This window comes from Astyanax mexicanus, chromosome 7 (genome assembly GCF_023375975.1).
Source record: "Astyanax mexicanus isolate ESR-SI-001 chromosome 7, AstMex3_surface, whole genome shotgun sequence".
Taxonomy (NCBI): domain Eukaryota; kingdom Metazoa; phylum Chordata; class Actinopteri; order Characiformes; family Acestrorhamphidae; genus Astyanax; species Astyanax mexicanus.
In genome coordinates, this window is record NC_064414.1 from 48,175,179 (window position 1) to 48,190,173 (window position 14,995).

Consider the following 14,995-nt stretch of genomic DNA (forward strand, 5'->3'; position numbering starts at 1 on the left):
TAGTGAACTCTAAATAACCTATAGTTCTAGTGAACTGTACATAACCTATAGTTCTAGTGAACTGTACATAACCTATAGTTCTAGTGAACTCTAAATAACCTATAGTTCTAGTGAACTGTACATAACCTATAGTTCTAGTGAACTGTACATAACCTATAGTTCTAGTGAACTGTACATAACCTATAGTTCGACTGAACTGTTGTAAATACCCTATAGTCCTAGTAAACTGTTAAAACTCTATAGTTCTAATGAACTGTAAATAACCTATAGTTCTAGTGAACTGTAAATAAACTATAGTTCTAGTGAACTGTAAATAACCTATAGTTCTAGTGAACTGCAAATTCTTTACGGTTCTAGTGAACAATAAGTACCCTAGCAAACGACTATCAACAAAGCTATGTAATAAGCACATACAGTATGTGTACCTAGTAAGTGTAAGCTGTGTATATATAAATTTTATATCAATTTTAACTCCTGGTGACTACATGGAAATTTACCTGAAATAATATTCTTTTCTCAGTTTATGTCTTTAGGTTTCTTCATAAACTCTACGTAATTTTATCTTAAATTAAGCAATAGAATCATGTTATTATACGCATGTGTTAAAAATATATGAATATGAATGTGCTGTTTGGCGGTACCTCTCTGCGATGGTCTGCTGTTCGTTGATGCCCACGTTAAACAGCACTGGGAAGACCTGCAGCAGCTTGCCCTGGCGCAGCTCATCTGGCAACGTCTGGAAGGCTTGGTGTGGGAGCGGCACCTCTACAGTGTAATGGTCTCTACACGCACACAGAAACATATCAAGAGAAATACATTTGTTGAGCCCAGGGCACTGCCAGACTGACTGTTCTAAAGTTCTAAAGGAACTCATCCAAACTAATAAAGAGTGTAATGTTTCATAGACCCATTAACACACACTTTCAGAACACTTGCGTCACACAGTGTTCATTAAAAAAAAAAAAAAAGGCAAACCATATCAATCAGGGTTGCATTGGAGGGAAATGTAGAATGTAGAATGTGTTAATCATTACTGCAACTATGGGTTTTGCAGAACTAACAGTACTGTTTGTGCTCTAAACATCCGGCCCCTATACAATATCCAAAATTATATATTGTGGGTTCTGAATGGAGACCTTCTCTTGAGCCAGTACCAATTATGCTGCACAAAATACACTATATTGCCAGACACAGGAAAACCACTGTCAACAACTGCTACGTAAAAACCTTGTATCTCCCAAATGCCAACTTCTTAACTTCAAGTGGAAGTGAATGCAAAAAGAAACACATGCACATAATAAATAAATATAAATAAATAAAAATATTGTGAATAATTGATAATTGAACCTATTTGACATAAGCATTTAAAATGGATATTTACATGTAAATGTGCTGAGCAGTTGAATGAAAAACTTTAGGAGAAGACATGAATTTGCAGGAGCCACAGTTGTGTGCGTGCATGCATGTGTGTGTGTGTGTGTGTGTGTGTGTGTGTGTGTGTGTCATGCACATGTGTGTATGCAAGTGAGAGAGAGAAAACGAGAAAAAGAGAGAGAGAGAGAGAGCGAGGATAAGTGAGTGGTTATTATGAGATTTAATCCATATTTCAGCATAAATCCAAAGTAATCTACCTAATCTACAGCTACCTTTGATACTGTGCTACCGTGTTTAGGCTGCTAAATAAATATGCTTATACATCAGCAGACTCTGTAAAGACTCTGTACTGAGATTGATTATTTGCAATTAAAAATGCATTAAAGTTTCCAGATTGATCACGTTTCAGTCTGTGAGTCTGTGATCACTAGACATTATTATTAGCTCATCTATGAACAAAATGTTAAAGGTCTCCCTCCGCGAAAATCAACTTTTTCTTGTTCTTTGTGAAGTACTACAGGTATTCTCTGAGTATATGGATGCTGCACATGAAACTGTTTCTCAGACTCCATTGTCTGCAGTAGCTAAGAAAAGAAAATCCTCAGAAATACGAGTTGATCAGAGAGACGTTAGGGTGTCGACGTCAACCAGTGAGTTCATGGCCCTGCCCACCTCGGCTCAGGACTGCCCACAGGCAGCGCTGAAGCTGGGCTGCAGTACAGCCGACACTATCTGTTTAGCTAGGGGGAGCTTACAGCTTCTGTTTACAGCATCTGTTTACAGAGCTAGTTAACATCAGTTATCTTGTGTAAGTAACTATAGGTTCAAAACGGATCTCCGGTTGATTCCGCGTTTTACCAAAACCTTAAATATACAATAAGGAAGCACGGGTTGAAAAGGTAGCTCAACTTGACAGAACACTGGTCAAAGCAGGCACCGTTCGCATCAGATTTTATGATATAGAGTGAATTTTGAGGCTTTGACATGATGAAACTGCCCAAGCACCGAATCACCAAGTCTGTGGTAAGAGTTTAGTAGACCTAATAGAGTTTAGCTGAAAAAAATGCGCTGCTCGGACAGGCTTATAACGCTTATAAGGCTGTATCTCTGAAAACATTTTGTCCTTTGAGTTTTAGAGCAGTAAAATTGACTGTGGGGGGAAGGCAGGTAGGCGTTTTCTGCTGCAGTGCTGTTAGCCAATCAGAGGCGATATATTTGCATCAGAGGCGTGCAGTTAATACAGTGGGTACCTATTCTGCAACACCCCACCCCCACCAACCTACACATGATGAATATTACAAAAACTACATATTTTCTGCCTTGACTTTACTTTACATTAATTTAACACACATTGACAGCCCACAAACACAGCTAAAAAAAACTAATGTATATGCCTACAGTACACCAGAACAGCCAAAACCTTAAGTACACAAAAAAACTCACCAGTCAGACAGCCTATTATTTACTAGTGAATTCATTTCACATTGAATGGCAGCCCCGAAAAAGGCTTATTAATTAGATACGACACAATATTTGACTCATTTACAGTCGCAGTTCTATAATAGTTAACTAACTATTGAACTAATCCAGCATGTGCTCCGTTTTATTACTCACTGATGCATTGCCCCTTCATCAGTGCGCTGCTGAGAAGGGGTTAGACAGCCATGGCCCCGCCCCCGTAGTGAAAAACATGAATCTGATTGGATAGACTGTCCTACGACTTTGCTAATCGCCTCATTACTACACACTTCAAAAAATCAGTAGAAGGGCCACGCATACACACGGGGACAGAAGCCTTTTTAAAAAGCAGTTTTGATTGGTTAGTACTGCTGTCAGTCAGATCTGTGTCCTATAGCAACTGAAAAACGCAGACTAATGTATGAATTAGTTGCTGTATTTTTTTATTTTGTTAATGTTGTATTAAGTATATGCTTATAGTTTACAATAACTATAAAATATATTTCCTGATTAAATATTATGTAACCCTTCTCTGAAGGGTTTGCGTGTATGAATATTCATGAGCAAAAGCCGAAATCCTGTCTCTTTTTCAGATTATTTTTAAAAATTAATTTTAAAACAATGGAATGAGACCTTTAACAATATATTAATGCAGCTTTAACTGGGGGATTACGTGGCAAGGCTCCACACTCTACCCCTGAGAACAAGCACACGGTGGACTGAAATTACACCCCTCCTGGACAGTTACATAACATGGGGCAAACAGTACAGAGAGAGAGAAAACAAACACTAGACCAACAGAAGAAGTCCTCTTTATTACTTTGTATTGGTGCCAATGTATCTGGTCGTTGTGAGAAACAGCTGTAGGAATGTGTTGGAAACAGAGCAGTCAGGATGGGAGCTCAGAGCTAGGTGACTCTGCCCTGCTTGAATTGGTATTTTGCAGATAGGAGAAAAGGTTTAGCTGGCTGCACTGTGTTTTCACTGGCCACAGTTTACATTTATATCACACAGTCTGTCTGGGACACTGACGGACTTCATGAATGTTGGGAAAGTTTGTGTGTGTGTGTGTGTGTGTGTGTTTTGCTGTTTTAATTTTTTTTAATTAATAAAAATCTAATCTTATTATTATTGGTCTTATCTGTCAACTGGTGAATTAGCCTAAGCCTAATTAGAGCAGTGCTGCTACAAGGTAAATATGCTTTAATAAGGGTCTAGATTGCACTATATAGCAAAATATAAAAACTATGGCATTTTTATTGTTGATATGTATTGTTGATATTTATGGCTTACAGCCAATAAAAACCCCAAACCATCACTAATTGTGGAAACCTTTTCCTCCAGACTCTGGTCCCTTAATTTTCAAATGAAATGTAAAATTAACTGATGATCAGTGATGGTTTGGAGAGACATGTCATCTGCTGGTGTTGATCCACTGTGTTTTATCAAGTCCAAAATCTTACAGCACTTCATGCTTCCCTCTGCTACTGACAACTTTTATGGAGATGCAGATTTCATTTTCCAGCAGGACTTGGCACACTGCCCACACTGCCAAAAGTACCAATTGGTCTTATATAATATTCTAAATTTCTGAGACACTGATTTTCGATTTTCATTGGCTGTAAGCCGTAATCATCAACAATATAAGAAAAACATTTAAAATAGACACAATCTGTGTATATTACATCTGTATAATATTTGAGTTTCACATTTTCAACTGAATTACTGAAATAAAGTTCCAATAACTTTCCAATTATATTCTAATTTATTTAGATATAAACAAATAAAGTATAAAATGTGTATCTCACCGTCTCCCACTGACAATGGGCTGCAGATTGTTGGGGTCATCAGACGCTGCCTCTGTGATTCTGAAAGTGACTCTCTGAAGGTCGGAAATGCCCACCTCCATGTCCTCCAGCATGCCAATCTCCTCACCTGACCAAACAGACAGACAGGTTAGCGCTGCAGAAAACCGCACACCTTCACACACACAGACGCAAGTTCTTATATATACAGTATGATGCAAAAGTTTTAGGCACATGCAGAAATTACAAACAGCTTCTCATTTAGACAGTAACTGTTTATTAACTCAGTAAAGCACTAGTATGTGAAAAAAATATGTTTTACAAATTATACAAAAAGTTGTTTTACCACTGTGTTCATTAAAACATCTCCAAAGCTCTCCTCATGGGAACGAAGTATTATTTATTTATAAAATGCTCAGATGCTCTTCTTGGCATTATGGAAAGGTAAACTGGCTAGATTAATCTGAATAACTTCTACTGTTAAACAGATAAGTACGGAGACCGTAAGGTGACATCATGCAGTGAAGGTGTGGCTACACCTTATTAAGGCATGGGAATGAGATCCTAATGCATAGGAACAAGATAATTAAGGCATGGGAATATTAAATGTTAATTAAATAGTAGCAATTAAGGCGTAGCCAAAAGGTCAATTAGTTTCACAGCAAACAAAGCGAGCAGCTCTAAGGGGTTGTGCACAAAATGACTGCGTAAGGAGGGTTAACAGGTCTCTTTTTTAGATTTAAACCATGTCTCACTGCAAGAGACTCTAAAATATCACCATAATTCATTCAGAGATTAAAATAAAAAGAAACCAGTTCACTCTCCATTTTCTTACAAAAGATTATGCTTGGATTAAATGAGATTTTATGCAAATTCTGTTTCTTCATAAGCATTAATTTACAGAAAAGCAACCTTCATTATTCTCCAAATAGATTTAATTAACTCGTTCTCAGGCCTTAGTAAGTTGTGGCCACACTTTAATTATCTCGTTTCCGCGCCTTAATTATCTCGTTCTCATGCCTTAATAAGGCGTGGCCATGCTTTTAATTTTCTTTTTTTTTTTACACAATGTCATTTTAGGGGCTCCGTAGATAAGGACTGTATGCTTCACAGAAGCAGCACCAGTGAATATGTTTGTTAATGCATGTGTGTGTGTGTGTGTGTGTGTGTGTGTGTGTGTGTGTGTGTGTTTAGGTGTGTGAATGCCTGTGCAAATGCATGTGTGTGTGAATGTGTGTGTGAGAGAGAGAGAGAGACAAACTTGGCATAATGATTAATTTTAACATAAAAAAAAGATTAATTACATATTAACACTGACACCACTATTAAAAACACAATATGAAGTTTTTTTTGCCTCTATACTGTCATTACTGTCTACTCAATTCATTAAAATTTTATTTTATAGCGCTTTTTACAACAAAAGTTGTCACAAAGCAGCTTTACAGAGAAAAAAACAGGTCCACGCCTCTTATGAGCAGCACCACAGAGATGCCAATATTTATGGTGACACAGTGGCAAGGGAAAAACTCCAGTTTCTCCAAACATGCTTTAGAATGGATGATATGGGGCATATTTTGTCTCTGCTGATAAATCACGTTTTACAATGTTATCCAAGCTCAAAGAAACTCCACACTTCATTGGTAGAATACGGAGAGCCCCGACATTAAGGCATTAGAGAACTTTAAAAGTGCACAAGAAGCTTATTAAAAAACAGAATCCAGATTCAAAATATGCCCCATTTCATCCATTCTAAAGCATGTTGGGAGAAACTGCAAAAACAATTTGGATCTCGGAAAGCTGCGGGAGAACAAAAATGGGCTATTCAGGTTAGTACACTTTATCATGTTTTACTACACCAAAAGTCATTTTTACACCGGAGTTCTCCTTTAAGAGAAAGAAACCTTAGGGGTGTCCAAACTACGGCCTGCGGGCCATTTGCGGCCCGTTTCCTTTTTTGGAGCGGCCCGCAAGGTACGTTAAAATTAGAATGAAAGTTGGCCCGCTGTTAAGCAGATTTTTATAATATGAGATTCAAAGTTTGAACGCTAGGTGTCAGAAACGGGCCAAAGAGTCTAAAAGCAGAGAGAGTGTGCATTGTTAGCGCAGAAAATCGTGCCAAAGAGTCTAAAAGCGGAGAGAGTGCGCATTTCTAGCGCAGAAAAACAGGCCAAAGAGTCTAAAAGCGGAGAGGGTGCGCATTTCTAGTGCAGAAAAACGGGACAAAGAGTCTAAAAGCGGAGAGAGTGCGCATTTCTAGCGCAGAAAAACGGGGCAAAGTGTCTAAAAGTGGAGAGAGTGCGCATTTCTAGCGCAGAAAAACGGGGCAAAGAGTCTAAAAGCGGAGAGAGTGCGCATTTCTAGCGCAGAAAAACGGGGCAAAGAGTCTAAAAGTGGAGAGAGTGCGCATTTCTAGCGCAGAAAAACAGGGCAAAAGAGTCTAATGCGGAGAGAGTGCGCATTTCTAGCGCAGAAAATCGGGGCAAAAGAGTCTAAAAGCGGAGAGGGTGCGCATTTTTAGCACAGAAAATCGTGCCAAAGAGTCTAAAAGCAGAGAGAGTGCGCATTTCTAGCACAGAAAAACGGGGCAAAAGAGTCTAAAAGTGGAGAGAGTGCGCATTTCTAGCACAAACAAACAGAGCCTAAAAGTTGCCGTAATTAAGGAGTTTAATATTAAGAGACATCGTGAAATTAAACATCAATTTGAAAAATCTTAGTTTACACAACACTGTCAAAGATAAAGATAGTAAGTCAAGTAAAATGGTGCGTAAATGAAATAATCAGGAAAAATGTATTATTTAAAGTGGTATATTTCGTTATATGTTTTATTACAGAGTGTGGCCCGTGACTTCAAATATATTTCTCCTTCTGGCCCCCAACAAAAAAAGTTTGGACACCCCTGCCTTAGGAGGAACCAAGACTCAGTCAGAGGAAGCCACCCCCCCTCGGGTCGACACAGACAGTACAAACACATAACAGAACCAAAAAAACAAATAACGGAACAAAACAACAGTACAGAGAGAGAATGTGGAGCTTTAGCTAATAAAGAGACAGATACTGAGTGTATATATGATGGGTATATGCTCAGTGTGCTGTGTGCTGTGTATCCATGAGTTATCTCTTCCCATCATGCTTTTGTTTTATTTTTTTGCTATCCATTTCCTATTATTTATCTTGTTTCCTCTCCAGGTTTTTTTTTCTCTCTTTAAGAAAAACTCTTTGTGAAAGTTTTCCTGTAGCACTCTGCCCCTGGCGCCGCTGGGCTCCGCTGGGCTCTGAAACAGGGATCTCTGTGACTGTGTTTGTGGCAGCTTCTATTGTTGAAAGCACTGTGTGAATAAACCTGAGTAACACCCTGGAACACACTGCACAACTTTTACCCTGCAGGCAGATTACATGTTTTGTGTTTGATCTGAGTTGCTATGGGAGGTATTGTGCATCATTGCGTTTTATTGACCTAGTGACTAATGGACTATATAGCAGAATTAAAAGTTGGCACGCTACATGTGAGGAGCAGGCTTTATTTATTTAAAACCCAACCCATAAGTGATAAAAAACAGACTAGAGCCTGAGAGCAAGTTTGAAGTAAAAGACTACAACCCCAGGACTACAAACGCGGTGACGTCATTGATCACATATAGATAGATAGATAGATAGATAGATAGATAGATAGATAGATAGATATACATTCACATACAGATAGACATACAGATAGATAGATAGATAGACATACAGATAGATAGATAGACATACAGATAGATAGATAGACATACAGATAGATAGATAGATAGACATACAGATAGATAGATAGATAGATAGATAGATAGATAGATAGATAGATAGATAGATAGATAGACATACAGATAGATAGATAGGTAGACAGATAGATAGATAGACAGACAGACAGACAGACAGACAGACAGACAGACAGACAGACAGACAGATAGATAGATAGATAGATAGATAGATAGATAGATAGATAGATAGATAGACAGATATACATTCACATACAGATAGACATACAGATAGATAGATAGATAGACATACAGATAGATAGATAGACATACAGATAGATAGATAGACATACAGATAGATAGATAGACATACAGATAGATAGATAGATAGATAGACATACAGATAGATAGATAGACATACAGATAGATAGATAGGTAGACAGATAGATAGACAGACAGACAGACAGACAGACAGACAGACAGACAGACAGACAGACAGACAGACAGACAGACAGACAGACAGACAGATAGATAGATAGATAGATAGATAGATAGATAGATAGATAGATAGATAGATAGATAGATACTTTATTTATCCCGAAGAAAATTTAGGCATCCAGCAGCAACAACACTATACAATAAGAAACATACTCAATAAGAAACATACTCAGACAAATCAAAACACAGAAGAATAGAAAATATATAAGGCTTTAAGAACCTAACTATACAAGGTAAGATCTCTCTGTAAACAGAGCAGTGCAGTAGATGTTGCTAATTGTCATCAAATAATTAAATAATTAACAGAGTAAAGTGCAATGTGCAATGACATCGATTACGAAAGTGACTGATGTGACATAGAAATATAATATAAATATGTATACGTTAGAAGATAGTTCTAAAAGAGAATGTGAAAATATGAAAACACAATCATGGGTAAAGTGTACTTGAATGTAAGTGAGGTTGGGGAAGTGTTAGTGTAAATAATTAAGTGGTTGAATAATGTCCATATGTTGTATTGCCTTCTGTGCATACTAAGCATTATCTCCTTGCTATATCTCTGTATTTGCCGTGTTTTTGACTCCTTTGTGTTTTTTTTTTATTTTTTATTTAATTTTGGATTATCCTTTTGACTTTGATTATTTCCTGGTTTGAACTTTGCTTTAGACTCTGTGTTTACGTCTCTGGATCGCCTCTGTTAGTGTCGTTTGCCTGGTGTTTTACCCTGCTTTGCTAGTATGTTCGTTTTGAGCCTCGGTCCATCTGACAAGTAAACTGTACTTATTCTTGTCAGGGCTAGGCTAATCTTGTTTTCTTTCTTTTTTTTATTGTAACAGTCAAGGGTTGTTACATACATCTATCGTAACTTGTTACAATAGTTGTTTAACAATTATTAACAATTAAAAGCAAGAACAAAAGAATAAACACATTCATAAATAGAGGTGATAGTTAATAAATGTGAATGTACTATGTAATAAGGTATGCATATAAACTGCCTGGCTAAAAAAAAAAAAAAAAAAACCTAACGGTAACACTTTCTATGAATGTCATCTTTATTAGACACTATAACCACATTCATAACATAATATAATGCATTCATAAGGCATTATAAACATGGCTATAAATATTTATAAAAATGCATAACCCATTATAGCCGTGTTTATTAAGCATTTTGCCCTGTGATCATAAAACATTATAAGCTCTGCTTCTAATATATATGTTAAAATAGTATATCTCTATCTTTAATAATCTAGTCCTACAATGAAAGTCTGGCACTTTACTTAGAGCGCACAAAGACCTGTTATAATACATTATGATTGACTGTAACTAATATTATATTCAAGACAAGTATAATTCATGAGTGGTTAAAATATATTTATAGGATTATTGAGGGTGTGTTTATAAGTTGGAAGCTGTTTTAGTCGTGATAAAGTCTGCAAGCAGGGACTGAGTTCCTTGGTATTGATGTATAACATGTTATAAACACAGCTAATAATGCATTATGATCACAGTTCATGATGCATAATAAACATGGCTATGATGAATTATACATTTTTATAAATATGTATAGCCATGTTTATAATGTCTTATTAATGCATTATAATGTGTTATGAGTATGTTTATAGAATCTTATAGAGATGACATTCATAGTTACTTTATTCAAACTAACTAATCAAATAATGAGGGGTTGATGCTGCAGTTGGTCTGCAGGTCGAGGTTCAGCAACAGTATGTGCTGAAATAATGAGGTCAGCTGACTACCTGAATATACTGAATATCTTTTTTTTATTCATCTATATAAAATGCATTTATTTAAAAAGTGTATTTCTTTTATTTATTATAATTTATCCTATTTTTTATTTCTTATCTAATGTTTTATTCCCTTTTACACTGTAAATACTAGGCGTAATGTACTCCTGAGATAAAACAAAGCTTGATTGATTAATTACAGTCATTATGTACAGTCACAGAGATTATGTCAAAAGCAATTGTAACTTTCTGTGATGTGTCACATTGTGACATTGGGCTTGTGCATGTGCATGTGCACGTGCATGTGTGTGTGTGTGTGTGTGTGTGGGTGTATAAGTAATGTATATAACTATATGCTCACTATAGGTGCTCAGCAGACTCTCGAACTGGGCCACCACTCCCACTGTATGCAGCTGTCTGAGGAAGCCCTTATCCTCGATTCCAGCATAAAGACGCATGACGAAACCGCAGGCCAATGCAGCCAGCTGTGGAAGCAAAGGCACGCACACAAACACACACACACACACACACACACACACACACACACACACACACACACTAGAGTTGAGCATTATTTTTACAGTCACTGTGAACAGTAAATAGAGCATTGTGTAGTAAGGCCGTGTGAATTATGAGAGTTGGCGCGAGGCCAGGTAGTGGGTGTCAGGTGACTGGAACATTCCACTTCTGAAGTTGTGAAAGGAATTTAACATTCTTCAATCTTCTATGTCATGTGTGTTCCCGGAAAACATCATAGAAGGCATTACCATCCACAGTGGACAGTGCAGTGGGTGGTAATGATTGTAACAAGCAGCATCTGGCTAGAATTTCCCATGCAAACAAACAAAAAGTGACTCCAGCAGAAATCACATCTATTTTTAATACAAGAGACCCCACACACACGTCACCAGGGATCAGTGAAGCGTTCCTTAGCTTCCATTGGATGTGATAAATGTCATTAAACTCAATACTAGTTCATGTCCTATGGTTTTCAGCATTTTCCAGAAAAAAAAACACTGCACTGATTTTGGATTTAATATTAGACCACTTCATGCTTCCTTCTGCTGATAACCGTTATGGAGATGCAGATTTCATTTTCCAGCAGGACTTGGCACACTGCCCACACTGCCTAAAAGTACCAATTGGTGTTATATAATAATAATAATAGTGGCGGCACGGTGGCTTAGTGGTTAGCACGTTCGCCTCCCAGCGCTGGGGTCTTGGGTTCAAGTCCCTATCTGGGTGGAGTTTCCATGTTCTCCACGTGTCTGCGTGGGTTCCTTCTGGGGACTCCGGTTTCCTCCCACAGTCCAAAAACATGGAGATCAGGTAAATTGAATACTCTAAATTGCCCCAAAAAATTGAATACTCTAAATTGATCTGGTGTGCATGTGTAAAAGTATGTGGTATGTATGTAAGTTGTGTGTGTGTATGATTGTGCCCAGATATGGATTGGCACTCTGTCCTGGGTAAATGCTGTAGAGCTCGATGCAGTCCTCCAGGTGGACGGTCTTTTCCGGATGAGAGTACGCAGTGCGCTATTGGCTGCCGCTTCTCATCGCTGTGTAATGTGCTTGTGTGTAAAAAAAACAAAAAAAAACATGGAAATTGTAAAGCGCCCTTGGGTTTCTAGAAAGGCGCTATATAAGTTGAACTTCATTCATTCATCATAATATTCTGAGACTCAGATTTTTGGATTTTCATTGTCTGTAAGCCATAAACCTCAACAATAGAAGAAATAAACGCTTAAAATAGATCACTCTGTGTGTTTAATACATCTATATAATATATGAGTTGCACATTTTGAACTGAATTACTGAAATCAAGTAATTTTTCAATGACATTCTATTTTTTTGCTGATCTTTTTTAAATCATCTGCATCTAGCTCACAAATGCTTGGCCTAGCCTAATGGAAAATTCACAAGCGTTTCTACTATTGCACACCATTATTATTAGCAGCAGCAGCACCAGCTTTAACAGTAACATGAGCCCCTTATCAGTGTCAGATGTTCCAGCAGGCACTAACAGTGAACAGAACACCGTATCTGAATCAAAACAAGAAGGCTTGAGAGTGCCTGTGTGTGAATGTGTGTGTGTGTGTGTGTTAGTTAGAGAATGTAAGTCGGTGTATACTACTGCAATAGCTTGCTAAAATATAAGAGACTTCAGTTTCTGAATCAGTTTCTCTGATTTTGCTATTTATAGGTTTATGTTTGAGTAAAATGAACATTGTCGTTTTTTTCCATAAACTATGAACAACATTTCTCCCAAATTCCAAATAAAATTATTGCCAATTAGCAAATTTATTTGCAGAAAATGAGAAGTGTCTGAAATACCAAAAAAAGATGCAGAGCTTTCAGACCTCAAATAATGCAAAGAAAACAAGATCATATTCATAAAGTTTTAAAAGATCAGAAATCAATATTTGGTTGAATAACCCTGGTTTTTAATCACAGTTTTTTATGGATCTTGGCATGTTCTCCTCCACCACCAGTCTTACACACTGCTTTTGGATAACTTTATGCCTTTACTCCTGGTGCAAAAATTCAAGCAGTTCAGTTTGGTTTGATGGCTTGTGATCATCCATCTTCCTCTTGATTATATTCCAGAGGTTTTCAATTTGGCAAAATCAAAGAAACTCATTACTTTTAGGTGGTCTCTTTTTGTTTTCCAGAGCTGTATATATGCTGGGTAAACCTGATAAATAGGATAATTGGTGCAGAAACATGGAGGTGGTCATAATGTTATGCTTGATCAGGGTTTTTTGTTTGTTTAATTATTTGTTTAAAAAACTTTTGTTTTTAGGGTTTATCTGTTTTCACTTGCTTAGATTAGTTCAATTTGATGATACTTCTCTTTCAATATTCATTTTACTAAAGTTTTTGTATTTTTTATTTGTTTTGTGACCCTTTTACTGTTTTTAATTACAGTTCTATACTTATTCTATTTTCAGTGTTTTATTTTGCCTTGAATTAACTTATTTTTATTGCCAGTGTTTGGATGCATAGTTTTATTTGTGAATATACTGTTTAGTTTGAAAACCCAAAAATCTGTGTCTCAGAAAATTGGAATATTATATAAGATCAATTGGTACTTTTGTCAGTGTGGGCAGTGTGTCAAGTCCTGCTGGAAAATGAAATCCACATCTCCATAAAAGTTGTCAGTAGCAGAGGGAAGCATAAAGTGCTGTGAGATTTTGCGGGAAAACAAAACTGCACTGACTTTAGACTTGATAATAAAACACAGTGGATCAACACCAGCAGATGACATGACTCTCCAAACCATCACTGATCATCAGTAAATTTTACATTTCATTTGTAAATCAGGGGATCAGAGTCTGGAGGTAGAGTGGAGAGACACACAATCCAAACTGCTTGAGGTCTAGTAGTATGGATACTTTTACTAGTGTCACTAGTACCAGTAGTATCATCAGTTTTAATAGAAGCAGTAGTATACGTAGTAATGCTTTACCCAAAATGTCTGAACTCACTGCTCAGAAACTATTTAACAGTTTATATTACTGGCACCACTCTATTCCAGCACCTGGGCTAGAAGATTTAAATCAAAGCTAAAGCTTACATGATGTAAGGAGGTTGGGGAGCGGTAGCTCTCCAGCCCAGAAGGTTGTAGAACCCAAGTGCAGAGCAGTAGATCTCGAAGCAGGTAAACCCAAGAAAAAAAAGGTTAATAACAATAATAATAATAATAATAATAATAATAATTAATATATAATCGTTAATATATATATATATATTAATAGGATATATAATAATATTATATGTATATATAATTATTATTATTATTAAACCCCGCTCCACGCGGGGATCGAACTCACGCTGTCGCGGCCCAATGTTCTAACCGCTGAACCAGTGAGCAGATTGGGACGTGGCCGCTTAAATCACTCTTAAGAACCTCCGCCGAAAGGGGCGGAGCAACGAAAACCGGCGGAGGAGGAAAACGGGTGGAAAACAAAAGTGAGAGAGAGGGGGAGAATATGTAAATAAGGCTTGCCTGGAAGCGGCTACCTCTTATTAGACGAGGTTAAGGATTAACTAAACAAAAGGGGCTTCCAACGAAAACAAAACTGAACTGAGGTGCTTATGGATTTAAAGGCTGCTCCACCAGAGAGGGGAGGAACAGCGCGGGAGAGGGAAGGTAAACAAACCGTGCCTCGCAGTGAGAAACACACACAGACACACACACACACACACACACAGACTCGAGAGGGGCAGCAGAACAGAGCACACAGCTCTGCTCCACCAAACTAGAGACAGGTAGATGGCGGCCGTGGAGCTCACTGCTCTACACAGCTGTACCAAACGCGAAGAGAAAAGGGATAGAGTTAGAGAGCTGGGGCTCGCTCGGAAAACCGGCATAGATT

The 14,995-nt window shown here is 37.5% G+C and overlaps 1 protein-coding gene across 9 annotated transcripts in view; it reads right to left on the minus strand.

The window, feature by feature from the left end:
- inpp4b (inositol polyphosphate-4-phosphatase type II B) overlaps positions 1-14,995 on the minus strand; it is a 446,954-nt gene that overhangs the window by 22,501 nt on the left and 409,458 nt on the right. For all 9 annotated transcript variants that reach the window (XM_049481670.1, XM_049481669.1, XM_049481668.1 and 6 more), the window contains 3 exons: positions 10,976-11,099; positions 4,641-4,767; positions 642-782 (listed from right to left, as the gene is read on the minus strand). In XM_049481670.1, the coding sequence (XP_049337627.1) occupies positions 642-782; positions 4,641-4,767; positions 10,976-11,099 (392 nt within the window). The remainder of the gene's footprint in view (positions 1-641; positions 783-4,640; positions 4,768-10,975; positions 11,100-14,995) is intronic.